The sequence below is a fragment of the Suillus fuscotomentosus genome (genome assembly GCF_016647785.1).
Source record: "Suillus fuscotomentosus strain FC203 chromosome Unknown F5891scaffold_18, whole genome shotgun sequence".
Taxonomy (NCBI): Eukaryota; Fungi; Basidiomycota; class Agaricomycetes; order Boletales; family Suillaceae; genus Suillus; species Suillus fuscotomentosus.
In genome coordinates, this window is record NW_024539530.1 from 445,950 (window position 1) to 467,696 (window position 21,747).

Consider the following 21,747-nt stretch of genomic DNA (forward strand, 5'->3'; position numbering starts at 1 on the left):
AAAGTTGACATTATCCTTGTAATACTAGTTGAGACAAGTCTGTTGTGAGTCTTATTTTGTTAATCAGTAGTAATTTGAGCAAAATAAAAATACATATTGATGAGTTTAGCCAAACACAAGTTGTTATTATCATTATGTATCTTGATGAAAATTGTAGTGCTATTTAAGGTGAGTCTATGGCTAGTTTATCTTATAATTAGTTGACATATCAGTAACATATGGATTGAACACTACTGAACCAAAGTTCAAAGTTGTGTTTCTATAGTCTATATGTAACATGATAAATTGAATCAACATAGATGACAAAGATAGTATTATTGAAAATGAATGTCAGAAATTTCCAAAGGTGCCTTGCAAGGGACCCCTCTTGAGGCTAATTGAGGGGTTGCAAGGTCACCCGAAATTTTTCCAAGTCAATCGGAAGGGACTTGCAATTGTGTCGCAAGCAGCTTACAAGGGGCTGTAAATGTAACTTTTGCAAAAATATGTCTTAATCTGTCCCTAAATGAGGTTGCAATTAGCCTGCAAGTGTCAATTAAGCCTCACTTGCAAGATTTTCAGGTCCGCTTCCAAGCACTTCAAATGAGCTTGATCAATTGAGGGCTTGCAATGCCTTATAAGGTATGCCAAGCAAAAATAACTTTTTCCAACAAAGTTGTTGGCTATTCAACCTAGGCATACCATTCACTGAGACCACTACTAGCATATTTGACAAAGTTGAATCACATATCACAGTGCAAAGATAATTTTTTTGCCTACATACCCACTGTGTGGGTGTGGGTAGGGGTGTGGGTATCCTAAGTACCTACCCCCACCCATACCCCTGGGTACCCACACCCATGACCCACGGTGGGTGCCAGATACCCATGATATTGCCTACCGATGGGTAAGATTTCAGTTTTTTCCATGTTGAATTTTGCTCCTGACACTGAGCACCAGTCTTTCAGTATCACCTCGAGATTGGAAGATCTGTCCTCTTTCGAGAGGTATATGGTTGTGTTGTCCGCATATATATTGATCTTCACTCTGTCTACTATGCCAGGGATGAGGTAAGGTCCTATTTGGCCAACAAATATTCAATTGAAATTTGCATTTGCATTCAATCATGTGACCTTATGTTTGAACCTCAGGATCTGGCTCGATCTACTATTAAATGCGACAAACATATATGTGCTTTAACTGATAATCAATGATCGATAACGACTTTACAATGACCACCACGACAATGTTAAACCAGCCTGACAATGCACATCCTATCTCCTCATGAACATGTACCCTACCACACATCAGCCTTGTCGGGCAAGGCATGGGTGTTAAAACTCATCACAGGCCACCCAGATCGCATCCGACACAATCTCAGTGTCAGTCTAGACGTCTTCGACAGTTTATTGCAAGTTCTCCATGCAAATGGATTTGCACCATCTCGCAATGGAGTTTTGGTGGAGGAACAATTAGCAATATTTCTATATACCTGTGTAACTGGACTCTCGACTCGCCTCATTGGAGAGAGATTCCAGCGCTCGTCTGATATGATTTCACAGTGTGTCATGCTGGCATCTCAATTGTTCACAGAATGTTGACTGCTGCACTCTCAAACTTGTAGATACTTCAAATGTATTCTGTTTTTCTTATCTAGCCCCCTGTTGTATTCCTCAGAAGTTCGGTTCCCCACAGCCAATACCCCCACTTCCTTGACAGTATTAAATGACATCCATTTGCGATATTTTGACCAATGTCTTGGTGCCATCAATGGCTCCCACATCCAGGCATTCACAAGCATTGAGGATCAACAGTTCATGTGAAACTGCAAGGGGTTCATATCTCAAAACTGCCTTTTCATGTGTGACTTCAAATTTTTAGTCATTTATACACTCTGTGGGTGGGATGGTTCTGTTGCTGATGTGGCACTCTGGAATGATGCACACATGCACAATCTACCAATCCTGCCTGGAAGATACTTTCTGGCTGATGCTGGCTTTGGAGCATCTGATGCACTACTCATTCTATACCGTGGTGTCTGGTATCATCTTAAAGAGTAGCAGCAAGCCAACCTCCGGTATGTCAAGTACTATATTCACAAGCTCCAGCAGTCCCTGATGATGATCTCAGCCCTCAGAATGCAAAAGAACTATTTAATCTTCAACATGCAAGGCTCTGCAATATAATTGAACACATTTTTGGTATGCTTAAGTGTCAGTGGCAAAGTCTCCAACAGCTGGTTGAATATAGTATGGATGTTCAGGCATGAATCCCAGCAGTGCTATGCGCTCTCCACAATTCCATTTGCAGATGTGATCCTAGCATATATAATAAAGAACTTGAAGATGTAGCACATGGTGAGTTAGCAGATGGACCTGCAGATGCCGCAGAACAACAATGAGCAGATGTGTGTTGTGACGCAATTGCACATGCAATGTGGGACAACTATGTAGTAGAATGTGCACAGCGTTGATGCAGACCGGCACTCAAATTGTAGGCATACGACATTGATTGAAAGATATTACATGCATGTGATCACTACTTGCTACAATGATTATGACTTTATGACTGAGTTGCAGCGTGAAGATCAGCAAGCCGCCTCTGCACCCACATCAACTGAAGGCTCTCATCCATATTAAGAAACTTCATGATGTGCTTGTCGTCTTGTCCAAGGAAGTCTATAACATCAATTCTTTCATCACTAGATAGTGTTGCACACTGGGAGACCATGGAGATGGCATGGCCAAAGTCTTCTGCAGAAGCTCTTGCAGATGTTCTGGCAAATGTTTGCCATATCTCCTCCATGGTGATTGTGAGGTTGTTCATTGCCTTGCTACTATCTTGCTAGGCCTGTACACTTGCTGAAACAGGTCGAGACCACTTTGATGCACTCATAGCAGCGGCTGAGCCTATCACACTAACTTTGCGCTTATCTTGGCAGCTGACACTTGTGAGCACTGAGGACATAGCTCCTGAGCTAGTGGTAGTAGTCTGAGCCGCAAGAAATGTGGATGGGACAGCAGATGATGATGGTGGAATGTCTTGTAGCAAGCCGCTAGCAGACTGGATGTGAGATGGAATAGAAGTTATTTCATTGGCAGCCGCAGTCAGCTTGCTGAGGTTTAATGCGGTAAGTGGTTGCGGTGTCAGTGGCACAGTACTAGCCTCAGGAAGAGCTGCAGCAGGGACAGCAGAAGATGCAGTGCTAGCAGGCTGGCGGGGGTCATTGTGGTGGACCCAAGTGCCCTTGCTCTTCCTTGGCAACATCTGGTGGATGGCATTGAAATGAGGGAATCCTGTGTTTTTGAATGGGCTTGCATTCTCATGACTCTTTAAAACAATATATTAGTCAAGTACTACTAGTACAATCCACTGCCATTGCGCACCTTGAGAAAGTTTGTCCAAGTAGATTCATACTCCAAAGTAATCCCTGCGCCATCTATATAGTAATGGGGCACCTCGGCTATGGCTGGTTCGGCTTTGGCTTTTATTGGTTATGCGGCAGTTTGGTTAGCAGTAGGTAGGCTCACTTGATTCTTCGGCTCGGTTCACCTCAGTTAGCTGCATGAACCAACTTCAAGCCCATTATGTGTGAAAGGCAGCTTGAGCCAGTTGAACCAGGCTCCAACCAACTTGTGCGCGCAATGCCGCAACCTCTTCTGTTGTTTGAAACTCATTTCTGTCTAATAACTCTTCAAATATCTTACTGTACAATGAACAAGGTCCCAATTCGGGTCGATGGCAGGTTTAGGTTGGGAGACATCTTAGGATCTGGCTTGTATGGTATGTAATATGTTGTTTACATGTACAATTTATATGTTGAAATTGAATTTAACATGTACTAGGCATTGTGTATCGTGCACAGAACATTATAAATGATGATGACCTTGCCATCAAACTTGAGCCTCTCATCAACAATGTGTCCTCTTTAGAGCACGAATATTGTATTTTGAAACATCTTGAAGGAGGAGCTGGGATTCCGTGCACTGTGTGGTTCGGTAGAGAGGCGACATTTCATGCTTTAGTTCTCGATCTCCTCGGGCCATCACTGCATGACCTTTTTATCATGCACAATCGAAAATTCAGCCTTCATACCATCCTGAATTTTGGAGACCAATTAGTAAGTTTTGTTTATGGTGTCCTGGCACTGGCAGATGCTAATATATTTCCCAGCTCTCATCTCTAGAGCACATTCACTCACACAACTACGTTCATGGCGATATAAAACCGCAAAATGTCCTTGTCGGTCGTGGAGACTTAGAGCAAACCATTTTTATTGTCAATTTTGGTGTCGCGAAAGAGTACTGGAACACTACCGCCCAAGCCCATATGCCATTTCGCCATGGTGGACATCTTACTGGCACTCCCGTGTTTGCTTCGATCAATAACCACCTAGGAGTTGTGCCTGGTCGTCGTGACGATCTCGAATCACTTATATACATGTTGATTTACTTCTTGCACGGCTCCCTTCCATGGTTTACTAGTGACCATGAGAAGCTTCCCACTTCTTCTATACTGGCACGCAAGGTGGACACCACCATTGAAGATTTATGTCTTGGAATTCCTCCTGAGATCACCACTATGCTGATTTATTCGTGCAATCTCGCATTCTCCGAGGATCCCGACTACAATTATCTTAGATCATTGCTCTGTGATGTTCGTGCCATGACACCCGCACCAGCTACATGCTCGCTGGATCTCAGTCAGTCTGATCATTTCATTACACATCCTCCTCCATCCCCGAAAGAGCACTCAGTGGCCAAGGAGGTGCCTCTGTGTCAACCGAAGACAACACCTCTTCGCAGATCAACTTGTCGTGTGTGAGTAGTTTGTGTTCATTCTTTACACGCTCATTAACTCGAGCCTTCAAGTTTACGCCCACATAACGGTTGCCCCATGCCTGTAACTGCTTCCAAGATACCACAGCATAAAAAGACCTAGTTACGTACTATATCATTCAATCTTTCACTCTTTTTGGTACCTGAGACACGAGCAAATATTTTATGTAGATGAGTTTGTGTACAGGGAACATGTATTCTAGTAACAGGCCGGAACATTTGATCGTGCAGAACCCATTCACGTCCACCTCACGTGTGCGCTCCACCTCTTACTTTGATTCATGGAAAAAAATGTTCGAACATGTCACGTGGCATGTTGATATGAACATGAGGTCCATAAATCCCACTCCTTGTATTAGGGCCCATCAGGTAACATGGCCATGCACACAAGGTGAGTGTTTCCTCGTTCCTTTCTTGTTAGTGATGGACAGGTCCAGTTCAGTCCGGTTCTCAGGCAAATTCTGAGAACTGCAAACCTGACCATAGGTTCAGTTCTCCCAGTGAGCAGAACCATGGACTGGACCATCGGTTCGGTCCAATAATGGTCTGGTTTGGTTTGGCAAGGGTTCGAACTGAGAACCGAACCATCCAAAATAATAAAAATTTTGTCAAGAAAAATCATATAAACAAAACATGCCTGACAACAGAAGTACCAATACTAAATGCTACTACTAGTACTAGACCAGTTCACCATCCTCGTCATCTGTGTTGTCATGGAGTGCAGCAATCAACGAATCCAGATGTTGCTCGGCATCACTAGCGGCAGAGATGTGGCCATTGCAGTATGCACTCTTCAACAGTTGCAAGTTCTTGAATACATCCTTGTTGAGACGGTTCCGTTGTTTTGTTCCTGTTAGTCCACCGCTTGAAAAGGCACGCTCTGATGCTGTGCTACTACCCTGGATGGCTAAATAATCTCGGGCCATGCTTGAAAGTGTCGGAAATTGCGACTGATGGTGCTGTATGAAGTTAATGTAAATGAACTCGCAATGATGAGAAAAAAGACTTACACCCCACCAACCCATAACATCCTCTGTCTGCTCAAGCGGACTCTGGAGGTATGCAGTAAGTTCAGCACGAGGCCTAAGCTGGGTGCAATCAGATGCTTGATGTGCTTGTATAGCAGCAAGGACCCAGGAACAGCCATATTGCGCTTGCCCAGGTGGTGCTTGTTCGACATCTGCATCCACAGGAGCTGAGATGGGGGAAATAGTATAGTACTTGTCAAACTATCGAAACATGTCAGCAAATATTGGCTTCAATGGTCAACAAATATTAAACATACCACTTGTTTGAGATCTTTGAGACCGACTTCGAAGGATTCCGTATCCCATTGATGCTCGGAATAGGCAACCTTGACATTAGGATTGAGTGCTAGAGAAATAAAGTATGTGTTAGTAGCTTTTGTTTTGTCATACCACTTTGCAACATTGTTCAATCCCTTGAGAATAGCATCACGGACTTGTGAGAATCGAGGAAGGGCTGCCATATTTTCCCAGGACTTCTGCAAAAACTCGAGGACTGGAATTGTCCGCCAGACGGAAGGATTGGACGAACTGGAAAATGTTTGCGTGGCGCTCGCTGGTTCCTGTGCAAGTATTAGTAATAAGTACAGCTGGTAGAACTAGATACACATACCTGAAGAACTTCGTGCACCAATTTCAATTTCTCCCAGTCCTTTTTGTCAAGATGAAAGTCCGCATAACATTTGCCTTTGAGGCCAGGGACTTCCTCGCTGTCGTCCGCGAGCTCGACAAAAAGATTGACACCCTATAAAGAACAATGAGCTCATGGACGTGCAACATATGAGAGACGTACCTTTTGAAGTAACAACATGTGGGTGATAAAACTGTGCATGGACGCCCACCAAGTCCATATCCATTGTGTAAGCTCCAGAACAGGGACATCTGCTTGTTTACACGACTGTGCAAAGAATGCGCGGGCCTGAGGTGATGCACGGATCTATAAACAATAGTTAGTAGAATGTATTGTCAGATGGAAGTCAACGAACCTGTTTCACAAGCGCAAGAGCCTTACCAATTGAGTCACTGACTCCGAATTCATCATCCTCGTCATCATCCTCTTCACATTCATCCGCTCCCTCATAATCAATCCCGACATCTAAAGCATCAAAATTGATATCTGAGTGTTTAACTGCCGCCTTTATTTTCTTTAGAAGTGTGCGGCTGGATGTTGGTGAGACAGCCATGAGAAAATGTCCCGCAGCAAGGTTGATAGTGTGTTCCATGCATCTTTGGTATTGAGTGAGTGATGAATGCACCAAATGACGAGGCAAAATCATACCTGATGTGACCTTCTACTGGATCCCACCTCTGCACATCAGACTCGGACTTCTTGTTGGTGTTGATAGTGTCGGCGAACACCACGAGGCATGTGTCATTACTGGCAGCGTTATCACACGAGAACCAACCAACCTTTTTGCGGAGACCATAGTGGTCAACAGTTCGTGTGAGCAAGTTGGCCATATTGGCTCCTGAATGCTGTCCTTCCATTGGAGCAAAGGCAAGTTGTTCAGTTTGGAGTTTCCAGGCGTTAGGACGTTCAGGTGGTGCATGTATATAATGACCAGTTACCGAAAGAAAAGGGTCACCAGGATCCGAAGTCCAAGCATCAAAGGTGAATGAGACTTTGCCAGGTATATCCTGCACCACACCGTCAGGATTCAGGGCTCGTGAAATAATACAAGTACATACCTTGAGAATTTCCTTGATGCGCATTTCAGTAGCTTTGGCTTTCTTGATGATTTCCTTGTGAAGGGCCTTTCAGTGCAGAATATCCTTGTCAGACAAGGTTGGTCAGACGTATGTCAGCAAGCGCCAAAATGGTCCCTTGTCCACCAGTTGGAATGCCTGTATGATTTAGTTAGTCGCGCATTGTGATTTGAACTATGAACAATTGAATTACCTTGTCTTCACATACAACCAGCTCGACAATGTAGTCGAGAAGACCGCTGGTAGTGAAAACGGGCACCCGAGGCTGATGAACTACAATGCCATCAAGACTTCCTTGACTGAATTACACAATGAGTATGTAGTAAGTAGATTACAGAATAAACTTACCTTTGGAGAGTCCCATCAGGCTTTGGACATGCTCGTGTGTGCATAGGGATTTGCAGATTCTTGCAGCATGCTTGATAAACAGCAAAGTGGTCGGGATGCCTACAACACTGCTCCATCAGCAATAGTACTTAGTCAGCAAAGATACGGCACCCGCCTAGCGATATGGGTACAAAGTGTTGACATACCTCCTTTGAAGAAGCAATGGTGAGCTGGGACACCATTCTTTCTACAGAACCAAGTCAGGTAAGTAAAGGCAATATTAGTATGATTGTTAAAACTCACTCGCAGATGGTGCAAACATGTCCAGACTCAGACCCGTCATCCTTTTTGACGAAGATGGTGCGAACGTCTGCAGTACATTCGCTTTTGAGACAAGTCTTGCCTGCCTCACGATCTGCATCCCCCATAGCCTTAGTTTGTGCATACAAAGCCTCCGCACCATCCTCTGCCGCACCATCCTCTGTGCACTCTGCATCATCTTCACCATCCAAATCGCCTGCATCGTCACTAGAGGCACTGGAAGCTGGAATTACCTTGCGTGCAACTCGCCGGCTGGTCCCTGGACCACTGTCCACAGCCTTTCGCTTGCTCCAGGCTGAACTCGATGAGGCAACATTGTCAGGGTTGACAATTTTTGTTGAAGGTCTTGGTGCTCGAGCGCTACATCGAGCACCAGTAAAGAAATGGTGCACTGGGGCAGTAGATTTTTCGGTGGTGTGACCAGGGGCAGGTAGAGGGCACTCGTCATCTGGGTTGTTGTGCCACACGATTTCGGATGCATCTTTGAGATTGCCATCAGCACCAACAGCACACTGGTCAGTCATGATTGTGGGCGGGAAACTGTGGTCAAGCTCACCATAGAACTCCAGCTTTAAGCTGGCGCCATGATTATTGATTGAAAAAATGTCAGTTTGTTTGATAAATAACCTTGAAACATTGATTGAGGATCTGAAGTGTCATCGTCAAGGCATCGGAGTCACAGATGAGTCCATGATATCAACAATCTGTCAAAGTAAGTGCGGATCACTTGATCTATTCTTACTAATTCAAAGACTTACTACTAACGGTTCAAACAGGTTCGAACCGGTTCTGTAAGTCTGCATCGTCCTCGAACCAAGGACTGGACCAATGGTCCGGTTCCACCTGTTGCCTGAACCTTGAACCGGACGCTGGTCAGGTTCGGAAAGGTTCAGGTTCGAACCGCGGTTCAGAACTGGACCTGGCCACCACTATTTCTTGTGCCTTCTTTGTTTACTAAGTTTACCCTTCTCTAGTTCTATTCTAGCCTTATCAGACCCACCTGACCAGTCACCAGCGTCTTATTTTTGCCGGCAAGAACCTCAAAGATGGTGTCCCCTCTTCCACCGCTTATATTGTGCATATCTCAATCCTTATCTCCCAGTCATGCTCACCTTCTTGGCCACCATCACAAAACATGCAGAGACACTTTCCATAATGGAACATTCAATACCTTGGCATGATCTTGCCTGATCTTTTTGCCACCATTCCCCGCGATGAGTCTTTGCCTCCTCTCTCGTCTCCTGCCGCTTAGCCTCCTCTCTCGTCCTCCCCGGCACTGACCATCCCTCAGGGACATGGTTTTTTTTACAAATTTGCTTATTTCTGTCAGTTGAAATGTGAAGGTCGCTGAGGGATCTATTAGGTACTAGGTAGTAGGTACTCATTACATGACACGGTTTTGTATTCTACTCTACTAATGTATGACCTTCCCCGCATTGCATATTGCATGCCCTTGAATGTCCAATGTCCAATGTCAGACATCGTGCCAAGTATTACTCAGCCGCCGTCAACCGTGTGTTTTTCGAGCTTTACCGAAGTTCTGATTTTGATTCCTACCGTCATCTTGTCTTTACTAACTTCATCTGAAAATTGGCCGCATGATTGCTAACTTGACTCATTATGACTCACTTGGAGCCAAAATTAAATGCACAACAACTTTGAGGTAATAACAATAGCCATTTATTCACTGGGATCTCTAATCTCTAATCTACTCTACTAGGCTACATTCAAAAACTACAGCATGCCGCATAGGAGATCTTGTGCCAACAGACTGTCGATTCAATTGAGTTACTCAGCTAATGGGGGGATTACAGTTCAGGTTCGTACTTCCATTTGATCTATCCAACCGATATTACTTATCATAAACCCGGCGCAGTCAGAAGGCGTGCATGACTCATGAATCATGATTGCACGAGGCTCGAAGATCGGAAACCTCCATTTTCTATTCCTTGAATGATGTATGTACAGGTATGGTACTTCCGACTCACATTTCAAAAACTCCTAGTGGCTAATTCATTCTTTTGGAATAGCTTTCCAGGCGCATATCCAGGGCACCGCATGTTAGGCAACATTTTGGGGTTGTTTGATGCCCAGGACCCCATGAGCCTTGAGGCTCTAGCCGCATCTCACTTCGCTAATCTACGGCAGTTGACATACCCTATGATTGTTGAGACTCGAGAGACGATTACATGTATGTGGACCATTCTTTGGCCTTTACAATCAGGTGAGTCAGTACTTCGCTGCTGCATTTTCTGGGACTCACAGAACAACTATTTATATAGAACAGTAATTCGCTCACTGGATTCGCAACATTTACAACCATGCCACCTCGACGACGTGCTCTCAACACACCCCAGACTCCATCCCCTGCCACTGTAGCTCCCCCCATAAACACACCCCAGACTTTATCCCCTGTTGCTGCAGCTCCCCCCACTGCACCCACCCTCCCTGCAGCTCCCCCCGCTGCACCCACCCACCCTGCAGCTCCCCCCACTGCATCCACCCCCACTGCAGCTCCCCATGTTGCAGTGACTGCAACTCTTCAGAATCCTCGCAGAAATCGACGGCCCGCCACAAGGCTTCAAGGCAGTACAGCTCACAGGGCTGGTCCAAGCCGCGCGGTGGACGATGGCGAGTTCATCGATCTTGACGTTGTTGACGATGTCAATGAAGAAGAGGACGGCAACCTGCTCACCCCGGTAGAAGCAGTCCGCACAGTCCCAAGCCCACTTCAAACACAGGCAGGTACCGATTCGACTCGATCCAATCCGTTAGCCACGGGACGTCGAACAAAACAGGTAGCATCGGAGGTGCACCATTTTTTCACCAAAGACACAACGTCAGGGCAGCGCATATGGCCCATTGCTTCAAATGTATGTTTAGATTTTCGTTGCAATTTGGACGATCAACTCGAAGGCTAAAGCTACAGCTTCCATTTTTGGCACTTGATCTTAATGTATTTTTAGTTTTAGTTTTAAATATATTATATTAATAGTTGGCTTTGAACTGGATCCAAGCCGCAGCTGCAGCTACTTCAACCAGGCCGGGCTGTAAATTACGTAATCCATAACTCATTGTTTGGCTCAGCTATCGACAGCTCTAGCCACGGCTAAACCCAGCAACAAGCCGGAGCCGTGGCAACACTACATCTATATCACTCCACACAAACCCAGATGCATTCTTAATGTCCACAACAGCATGATAAGAACTTTTGAGCTATGATAATTGTTGTCAGATCAATATAGAAAAGAAACAGTGCCGCATGCCAGGCAGATGGCATGCAGCACATGTGCCACAGTGACTCACTTTTGTCCACCTCGTTTGACAGCTTGATTGTGTTTTCTCACTACCCAGTTGCTCAGGAAACCTCTCTTTGAGATGAGCAGCAGCACCATGCCAAGTTTGCTTCTTGAAGTTTGTCCCATCACCGGGAATGTGGAGGTGAAGGTATTCAATCAGAGCTGTGTCTTCATCTGTAGTCCACTTGGCAGCTTGTTTGTGACGTGTGGTGGCAGAGTTACTGGCTTCAACAGGTCCTTTAGACTGAAGGGAGTGCCCTGATCCTGTACTAGATGAGTTAGATCATAGCATGATAGTGGGAGTAAACAACAACGAGCGGTGGCACAATCCGGGATTCTGCCAAGATTCAAACATAAGGTCACATGATTGAATGTGAATGTGAATTTCAATTGAAGATTTGTTGGCCAAATAGGACCTAACCTTTTATTTTTGTCAAGTTTCATATCATACATGCTAATGGTTCTATTGCTAGGTCGAACAATAGACATGGTGTGTGTGCTGACTTGTAGAGGTTTTTAATTGTGTTTATAAACATTTGTGGTAGTCTGAAGGTTTCTAGGGTTTCGAATAGGTACGTATATTGGATCCTATTGTATGCTTTTTCCTGATCCAGCGCTATAATTGCACCATCTTCTTCCATTAGGTCTGCATAGGCGGTCATTGTCTGGGCCAGGTCTATCAGGTTAAATATTGAATGCCTCAGGATGAAGCCACTTTGGTTGGGGTGGATTAATTTGTGGATGACTTGTGTAGCTTGGATAGTGAGGGCCTTTGTGAGTATCTTATAATCAGTGTTTAATAGTGTGATTGGGTGGTAATTTTCTATTTTGTAGTGTTCTTTTTTCTTCTACAGTGGGCACATCCAGCTGACTGTGAATGAGGAGTTTTCGGTCACACCATGGACTTGTATGCCATTTAATACATGGGTTAGTGTTCTTATTATGTTGAAGCTTGGTTTCTCATCTTTTATTGCTTCTCTATGCTTTTGTTGTAGGGTCTTCCATACATTGTATGGTATTCTGTCGATACTGGCTGCGCTTCTGGATTTTGAGGACATGAGGGCCTCCAGGACATGCTCCTCATGCAGTACTTCAGTCATGCATTCAGTCGGTATCGCAAGTTTTTGTTCTTCTGGCACCTCTGCCAGGGACCATTGTCTCACTGCAGCGTTATTGTTTTCATCTTCTTGGTCTATGGTTGTCTGTATATTCTCATGGTATGTCTTTGCGATCTCAGCCATTTCTTCTGACTTATTTGTATATCTGTTGGTTCCCGGGATCTTTAGTCTATGTATAATGTCCCTTGGGGTTTTTTGACTGTTCACTCATGACCAATACTTGCTTATGGTTTCTTCATGAGTGGCCCATTGTGCTTGTGCATTGAGTGAGGCTTTTCTTTGGATTTCTTTCATTGTAGATGGCTAATCTCCTTTTCTATTAGTATTTCGTTCAGTCTCATGTTTTCCAATGAGTCTATCTCGGGTGTATTTGCCAGTTTGTGCAGGTCTTTCATGAGGGTCCATATTCTTTGATTTATTTTGCATAGGTGAGTGTTTGCAACATCCTTTGCAATTTTATTTATGCTGGTTTTGAATGAGAGCCAGGTTTTCTGTGGGTTTTCTTCCTCTGAGTGTGGTGTTGGGGAGTCTAATGTGTTTTGCATCCTCATGCCTAGCTCGATGGTGCATTTTATGAGGGCAGCATCTGTTATCAGTCCCACTGGCCAGGACCAGCATCCTTTTCCTGTGTGGGGCAGGTTGGGTGGGGCAAATCTTACTATTACTATTTGGTGGTCAGTGGGGACTTGGCTTATTAGTGAGTCCCAGTCAAGTAGACTATCAGTGTGGTTTACTGATGTGTAGATTCTGTCAAGTCTTGATAGTGACTGATGGTTATTGCTGAAAGTAAAGAGCCTTCTGTTTGGGTGAGTGATCCTCCATGTGTCCTGTATATTTAGTGTGGTTCTTAGATCTTGAAGGGCGTCAATTGCAGCTTTGTTGTCCAGCCTTGCCAGGGCACGATTGATCAGATCTTCCGTGATATTAAAATCACCCATCATGAAGTCCAGCATTCCAAGGTTTTATCTTGACCATTCAGTATTTATTTTTTCCCAGAAATTCTTATGTTCATTTTGGTTATTTGGTGCGTATATGTTTAATATATTTATTATTTTGTTATCATACCACTTAATGGAGAGTGACGTAGCTCATCCTGGGATCAGTACTTGCATTTTGGCACTGGTGGAGTTTGTAATTTCATTGTTTAGTACAAATGCAATGCCTGCCGAGCTGCCAGGGCATGTTGGGTCACTCAAGTTCAGTACAGTCAGTCTGCACATGTATAGGTTCTCTATTTGGGTTTGGTGTTCAGGACTCAGGTGAGTCTCTTGAATACAAAGTATTCCTATCTTTTGATCCCTCATCATTTTATTGATAGCTGACCATTTAGATATTGGACTTGGGCTGAGGTCAAGTGAGGACCATCCTTTAACATTTAGGGATGCTAGTTTAAGGTTCACCCTTGTTCTTTTTTCATCGCTGATGGTTCCTGTAGCTGTAGGCACAGGGGGCGTTGTTTGAGGTGCGGATGGGTGGATATTATTTGGGGGTGGCAGGGGTTGATTGGCCATTTTGGCATTCTGGTTTGGCGGCAGGGGGAGAGTGTAGGGTGTGTGGGACTCGATTGATTGGTGCGTTCGTGTTGCTTCTGTTCCCAGTGTGCGGCTGAGTGAGTGCTTGTCTGTGTAGGTTGTTTCTGTTCCTATGTTCTGGGTGTGTGGTGAGGGGTCTTTGAAGTTTGTTTGGGCTTCATGTGTGGGGTATGTTTTTGTTATTGTTGTTTGCTATATATGGCTGGGTTGATGTTGGTCTCAGTAGGATGGTTCGATATTCTGGCCTCCGGAGTTCATTTCCTTGCACAGTGTTTGGTTGTTGGCGTGGTGGTGTGTTCCAGATTGTATCATGAGTGTGCATTGGTTCTTGCCTGGGTAAGGCATGACCACTTCCTGATCCCCATGGACCATCATTGGAGGGCCTCCCAGTGGTATGAAGCTGCCCTCCTCTGTGTCCAGGAGGGTGAGAGCCAAGACTGAAACAAAGACCATATTAGAAGGGAACAATATAAGGTTGAGGTAACTGTAGTACTAAGCTACTTTACAGTTATTTATGTAGCTTAGAACCAGCATATCTTGGCTGATTGTCAGTTGGACCATGTTAGCACTTTTGATGAATGTTATTGCCCTGAACATCAATATCTGCTACTTAGTGAAAACTCAAGCCTCTCAGCACGGCTCGTCCAAACCTGAATAGATTTCCATGATCTGGCATGCACAATGCAGTTGTGAGACGACTCCTGCTTTCCTGTCCCATTTTGACATGACTAGTATATTTGGGCAGGGAGTCAAGGGTGGACGGTTTAGGTCTCAATAAACCATTGTTGCTTTATCAACGACTCTCGTTTGTAATAAGTTCTGGGCTTATATTATGATCATTGAGGCAGGGATGAGTTCCAGCGTGTTTTGGGGTAGCAACAGGTGTATATTCATGGTAGTGGGTAGTATGATGTAGTACATGTATGTCGGTGATGGCTAAGTGTATGGTGACTGAGGGGGCATTGGGTGTGTACAACTCGTGCAAGAGGGTCTGTTACAAGGCTATATGTACTGTGTAGAAGGTTTGTGTATGGCAATATTAGGTGTGACATCTGGACCTGCCTCCCCTGGATCTTCCCATTTAGCAGGGTGCACCCGCTGCAGCTCTATTGTTGAGTCTCGGCCCATTTCATTTCAGGATGTGAGGGAAGGGGCACAAGCCCCGCGGACGCATGAGGGAGTGGCAGATCTGGCATGGGTAGAGTGCTGCCACTGTACTGCAGCCTTCAAGGCTGGTTGGGTATTCTAGAAGGTGCAGGAAACCCCTCAACTCCATCCATGTTTTCACGTCGTTAGTGGGACTGGTGGCGAAAATATTGAATCTAGGCACTGATAGGCCGCCAGTGATCTTGAAATCAAGGAGTTCAATGCGCTGTAGAAACAACAATACAATGAGGAACAAAAGAAGCTCCTGACTGTATCTGTAAAAGTTGTAAGGTCGCGCGCTGCCTAGTCTGCGTTACTTGAGAAGCAAGTGCGTTCGACCCTATAGGGGAAGTGAGTGCAGCAAGGATCTAGAAGTGTGCGCTTAAGCGAAGCGCGAGAAAGCGCAGGAGCGCGCAAGGTACAAAGGCGCGGGAACGCGCGCGCGTATTAGCGCGAAGCGCGGGAAAGTGCGCGCGCGTATGCGGAAATGAGAAACTAAGCTTAAGTAGTGATATAAAGCAAGATAAGAGATATAAGAGTGCAAAATGTAAAGGAATAGCTTTCTACTATATTCTGCTAAGTAGTAAGTGGGTAGTAACTAGTAAGTGAAAAGTAGGAAAAGTAAGGTAAGTAATAGTATGTACTGCTGGCGCTTATATAGCGCGCCTAAGCGCGGTCAAGCGGAGCCGAAGCGCTACCGAGTAGGTATGTAAATATATATATGAGTGAGAATGCATGATAAAAATAAAGGTGGAACTATGCTAATAAAGGAAATGGAAATATACGCACTAGGGAGCTTGGTGGACAGTGGATGGATGCTTCTGGATGGCTGGCGCCATAGGGCGCGCAAGCGCGGGAACGCGCGCGCGCATATACATCGCAAAGCGCGGGAATGGTGCGCGCATGGCGCGCATTGCGCGGGAAAGCTGCGCGTCATATAGAGATAGCTGTGGGTAGTGCACAGAGTGACGCTACAAGTTCGTGCTATGTACTTCCTAGTGTAAAGCACCATATCACGCCATGAGAGGCATAATTCTCTACATCTCCCAGGGACTTAAATTCTGAGTGTCCCCACTCAGTGTGTGTGTGGTGAGGGTTTCGCGTGATAGTATGCATGTGCGATGCATGTACGATGCTTTGGTTGTTGGGCGATGAATGCGTGATCATAAGAATGGTATGTGTGAAGCGCGGGAAGTTGCGCGCATGTTACGCGCGAGGCGCGAGAATGCGCGCGCGCTATGCGTGAAGGCGCGGGAATGAAGTGTAGCATGGTGGATTGCGAGGGTGACTCTGATGTGATTAATGTGCCATGGGTGTGGGGCGATGATGCAAGGGTGATATGGATGTGGCGCGCAAAGCGTGGGCGAGATGCGCGCATATCCATATAGCACGGGAAAGTGCGCGCGCGCAAGGCGCGAGAATGTGCATGAGTGTCGCATGTGTTGTATTCTGTGGGGATGGCGCGAAGTGGCGCAGTCCAGGAGCAATCCAATCCATGTCCAAACCAAGTCCTACTAGGCGTGCTAAATATTAGTTGCTAAAGGTTTGAACAGCATGAGTAAAACTATAAGTGAAAATATGAAGGGAAAATGGTAAACTTTGCGGATGTCCTATCCGACTTGTCTTCTTCGTGCAGCTGTCAACATCTACACCTTCCTATGAGAAAGGCGCGGGAAGCGCGCACGCGCGCGCGTGAAGCGTATGTGCGCGGGAAGATTGCGCGTATATGCGCGTGAGCGTGGGAAGACTGCGCGCATATGTGCGCGTTCTAAGGTAAAAAGGAGCATGGTGCCGCGTCATGCGTGCGAAGAGGAAATATACTATTGAGCTAGGCGGGCACGATCTATGGTTGTTTTTCTTCTAGGTGATTCCTATATGCATATATCAGTGTGTTATTAGTCTTTTGGACAGTGTTATAATGAGAGAAAATGAAATGAAAGAGCACTGGACGAAACCCAGGGTAAAACAAACAATATCCTATGAAACAGTGTTGGTATATGTTCCTCCTTTGATGCGCCGCTGAAGCGCTCGATCCTCCTCCTTGAGCGCGTGCGAGCACGCGTGACTAGCGCGCTTCGCGTCTCTTGCGAGCTGACACTTTACCCAAGGTAGGGTTGGAATGCGCAAGGCTGGTGTATTTGGGGGGGGCTTGTAACTGGCAGAATGAATTCCTGCACAACGCGCTGCAGGTTGAAGGCGCGCCAATGGGAGGCGCTGTGAGGGGTGTAGAGGCGCCCTACAAGCTGATAGGGTGCGCGCGATGTGCGCGCCTTGGGGCGATTTCGCGCGAATTTGATTATATTGGCCGAACACGCGAGGAACGGCCATTTCTCTGTGAATGCGTTAGCAAGAGATGTACATAGCATTGAATTAGGCGCAAATGATGCGCGAATGGGCTGTAAGGGTGGTATATCAAGGCGCAGTAGGCGCATAGGTGAAGGAGAATAGTGCGCATCAAGGCGCGCAGGAACGAAATTGACATGGTAAGCAAAAGCGCGAAGAATGCGAATAAATGTGGGAAGTGCAAAGTTAAAGATGATGATAGGGGAGTTAGGCGCATATGTATGTGTCAGGCGCGCGCCTAAGTCGCGCCTGGATGGCTGATTGAAATATACTTTGTGTTGAATGATAGAAATGCGGTTTAGAAGGGGAGAAGCGATAGAAATGCGGTAGCGTGAAAACTCTGCTAAATTTATGAGTGCACGAGGCGCGGGAACGCGCGCGCATATTGTGCGATGCGCGTGATCATGGCGCGTGAACAAGGGGTGGTGAGAAGATGAAATTAAGGTGTTTGGAATCATCATATAGCTCCTTAAGAGCTTCAAACATGAAAAGGACAAAAAGCGCGAAACAAGATGAGGGTAAATATACACTGCCTCTAGGCGCGCGCATTGCGCGTCCTCAGGCGCAATATGGTGCGCCTGAGTTGCGCCAGGGTCGCCTGAGACATGCTCTGCTTGGTGGTTGTGCAGCGTGATGCACGGATGTTTTACCGGTGCGCGATAGTCACTGGAAGCAAAAAGCGCGACATGTGCGCGATCGTTAGTGACAATTGGAGTTACCAGAGGCAAACTCTGGTTGATGCAAGGTGCAACATGAGCTTCTGATGCGGCAGAAGGCTCCTCCATAGGCGCGCTAAGGCGCGATAGATGTTTAGGGTCATCCCTGACCTCTGATGATGCGAGTGGCGATAGCAGTGATGGTGATGGTGCGATTGGTGAGGTTTCTTCCTTAAGCGATGCGATAGGCGGGCGCGTTTCAAGCGATGGCGTAATAACGTCCACAATGGGCGCATTACTGTGCAATAGATATTTAGAGTCATCCCTGACTTCTGGCGAGGTGATAGCGATAGGCGCGCGTGTTTCAACTGGCGCGTTAGTGTGCAATAGATATTTAGAGTCATCCCTGACTTCTGATGATGCAAGCGGTGGTAGCGGTGATGGTGATGGCATGATTGGCGAGATTTCTTCCTTAAGTGTTGCGATAGCGAGGGGCGAGCGTGTTTCTAGCGGTGCATTAGTGTGCAATAGATGTTTAGAGTCATCCCTGACTAATGGCGAGGCTATAGCGATAGGCGCGTGCGATGCGATAGCGATAGGTGCGCGTGTTTCAACTGGCGCGTTAGTGTGCAATAGATGTTTAGAGTCATCCCTGACTTCTGACGGGATTGATGGTGATGGTGATGATGCGGATTGTGAAGGAGATGGTGCTGCTGAGGATGATGGTGAAGAGGCGCCTACAGTGCGCTTCTGGTTGCACTTCGCGAGCGCGCGCTCGAGTTCGTGATCTAAAGTGGTGCGTTCTGGTATGGCTTTGTGTGCTGGCGCAGTTAATGGTTGAGGTGCGCGTGAATCGCGCAAAGGTGCGGGAAGGGCGCGCGCACGAGGCGCGTGAATAGGAACTGGTGGCCTTCTGTCAAGTACAACTTCTGAGGGTGCGCGGTAGAAGAGTCCAGCTGTCGCATTAGCGCTAATGGTCGTATCCTGGGTTGCATGGTTCGCGTGATGGCGATCTTTGCACTTAGCCACTTTAGCTTGCGCTGTTGTGCTTGGCGCTACCACAGGCGTGCTAACTGGTGCGCTTACTGGTGCGCTTGGCGCGGGAAAAGCGCGCGCAGGTAATAGGAACTGCGCAGCTGCGAAGACGTCCATGAATGGGTATGGGTCGTATGGGTGGTGGTCAGGGAACTTGATCATAAGGCGCAAGCGTATTTGCGCCTGAGCATCACTAGGGATTCCTTCCATGAATAGGCGGTCGCGTTCGGCCTTTCCAATACGGTCTTCATCCATGAGTGGCTGCATAACTTTCCTGAATGCGCGCAGGTAATTGCTTAGTTCTGTGCAAGAAGACATTGGTTTGTTAGCGTATTCGCGCGCGATGGCGCGCAAGTCCGTGAGCGCATAGCGTCTTTTACCATCCCATCCAGGATACATTACCTTCACCTCATCTAAGAAGGCGTCGTAATCGCTTACTTGCGCCTCAGGCATTCCGCCCCATAGTTCTCGATCGTCACGCTCAAGGTAGCGGATAATACCTTTGATGCGGTCGAGTCCTTGGAGTCCTGCATCATCAGCGAGCTGCTCATAGGTGTCAATAAACTCGGCAAGGTTGTCTGTAGTGCCATCAAACTTGGGCGCGTTTGCTGTGCCGTGGATGGGCATTCTGAAGGGCATTGAAGTGCGTGAAAGGTGCGCGCGCAAGGCGTACAGGGGTGGGAAAGCGCGCGCGCAAGGCGCGAGAATGCGTGACTAGAAATTGGTTAGCTTTTGAATATGCAAAGAGATTGACCTTTATGTGTTAAATAGTGTGAAGTGCGAGAAAGGTGCGCGCGCGAGGCGCACAGGCGTGGGAATATTGTGCGCACGCAAGGCGCGAGAATGCGTGACTAGAAAATGATTAGCTTTTGAAATGCAAAGATATTGACCTGTATGCGCGAAATGCGCGGAACTAGATCTTGCTGACTGCTCCCCTCGCGGTGGGCTCCAGTTGTAGAAACAACAATACAATGAGGAACAAAAGAAGCTCCTGACTGTATCTGTAAAAGTTGTAAGGTCGCGCGCTGCCTAGTCTGCGTTACTTGAGAAGCAAGTGCGTTCGACCCTATAGGGGAAGTGAGTGCAGCAAGGATCTAGAAGTGTGCGCTTAAGCGAAGCGCGAGAAAGCGCAGGAGCGCGCAAGGTACAAAGGCGCGGGAACGCGCGCGCGTATTAGCGCGAAGCGCGGGAAAGTGCGCGCGCGTATGCGGAAATGAGAAACTAAGCTTAAGTAGTGATATAAAGCAAGATAAGAGATATAAGAGTGCAAAATGTAAAGGAATAGCTTTCTACTATATTCTGCTAAGTAGTAAGTGGGTAGTAACTAGTAAGTGAAAAGTAGGAAAAGTAAGGTAAGTAATAGTATGTACTGCTGGCGCTTATATAGCGCGCCTAAGCGCGGTCAAGCGGAGCCGAAGCGCTACCGAGTAGGTATGTAAATATATATATGAGTGAGAATGCATGATAAAAATAAAGGTGGAACTATGCTAATAAAGGAAATGGAAATATACGCACTAGGGAGCTTGGTGGACAGTGGATGGATGCTTCTGGATGGCTGGCGCCATAGGGCGCGCAAGCGCGGGAACGCGCGCGCGCATATACATCGCAAAGCGCGGGAATGGTGCGCGCATGGCGCGCATTGCGCGGGAAAGCTGCGCGTCATATAGAGATAGCTGTGGGTAGTGCACAGAGTGACGCTACAAGTTCGTGCTATGTACTTCCTAGTGTAAAGCACCATATCACGCCATGAGAGGCATAATTCTCTACAGCGCACGGAATTAATAAAGTCTCTCATGGCCTTGCAGACCAGTTTGTCATCTGGGAAGCCAGACATGGAGAAGGTATCATTGATATAGTGTCTGTTGTCGTCATGCAACCACACATCTCTTACGGTCTTTCATACGACATCTACATCAGACGTGGTGAGGCCAGAGAGGCAGAATAATAGTTCAGGGAGGTTGGAGCAGTGGAAAGGAAGCACTTCAAAAGTGATATTGGTCATAGACCATATGCGCTGACTCAGAAGAAGAGTCTTGATTTCTTCTGGTAGACTATGAACTAAGAACCCTACTGGGAACTCCCTAGAGCTTTTGCCGCCCTAGGGTTGTGGGGGCGAGACACGGATTGGGGGTGCATCTTTGTGACTGTAGTCTGCAATCATAGCTATACTGGCACATGGGTGCTCTGTGATGGCTGCTGCCTTATCCGCTATGTCTTTCCCAGAGAGGTCGAAGGCACAGACCATTAGCTTTGGGTGCTCCACCTGGAACCAGGCAAGCAAGACTTTATTATCTAGATGATCAAATATCTGCATGGAATGCACCATGTGTACCCTCAGGAAGCCACCGATGGGGGTGGGGGTGAATTGCGGTAGGATAGTGCTATGGTTTGGGCTGTTCTGGCTCAGAACAGACCTGTTGG

The 21,747-nt window shown here is 46.5% G+C and overlaps 4 protein-coding genes across 4 annotated transcripts; 2 read left to right on the forward strand and 2 right to left on the reverse strand.

Annotated features, from left to right (window-relative positions):
- Positions 1-2,541: 2,541 nt before the first annotated feature.
- Positions 2,542-3,246, reverse strand: F5891DRAFT_1186774 (uncharacterized protein; the record flags this gene model as incomplete). Its single annotated transcript, XM_041366736.1, has 2 exons — positions 2,542-2,778; positions 2,836-3,246. The coding sequence occupies 2 exons, from the start codon at positions 3,244-3,246 to the stop codon at positions 2,542-2,544; spliced, it is 648 nt and encodes a 215-aa protein (XP_041227772.1).
- Positions 3,247-3,692: 446 nt separating this feature from the next.
- Positions 3,693-4,803, forward strand: F5891DRAFT_1127800 (kinase-like protein; the record flags this gene model as incomplete). Its single annotated transcript, XM_041364220.1, has 4 exons — positions 3,693-3,762; positions 3,825-4,099; positions 4,153-4,630; positions 4,661-4,803. The coding sequence occupies 4 exons, from the start codon at positions 3,693-3,695 to the stop codon at positions 4,801-4,803; spliced, it is 966 nt and encodes a 321-aa protein (XP_041227773.1).
- Positions 4,804-8,175: 3,372 nt separating this feature from the next.
- Positions 8,176-8,721, reverse strand: F5891DRAFT_949638 (uncharacterized protein; the record flags this gene model as incomplete). The annotated part of the gene is made up of 1 exon (XM_041374890.1): positions 8,176-8,721. The coding sequence occupies one exon, from the start codon at positions 8,719-8,721 to the stop codon at positions 8,176-8,178; it is 546 nt and encodes a 181-aa protein (XP_041227774.1).
- A 1,797-nt stretch (positions 8,722-10,518) lies between these two features.
- On the forward strand, positions 10,519-11,419 carry F5891DRAFT_978909 (uncharacterized protein; the record flags this gene model as incomplete). The annotated part of the gene is made up of 3 exons (XM_041376821.1): positions 10,519-11,070; positions 11,193-11,247; positions 11,295-11,419. 3 exons carry the CDS (start codon positions 10,519-10,521, stop codon positions 11,417-11,419), a joined length of 732 nt encoding a protein of 243 aa, XP_041227775.1.
- Between the last annotated feature and the right edge of the window lie 10,328 nt (positions 11,420-21,747).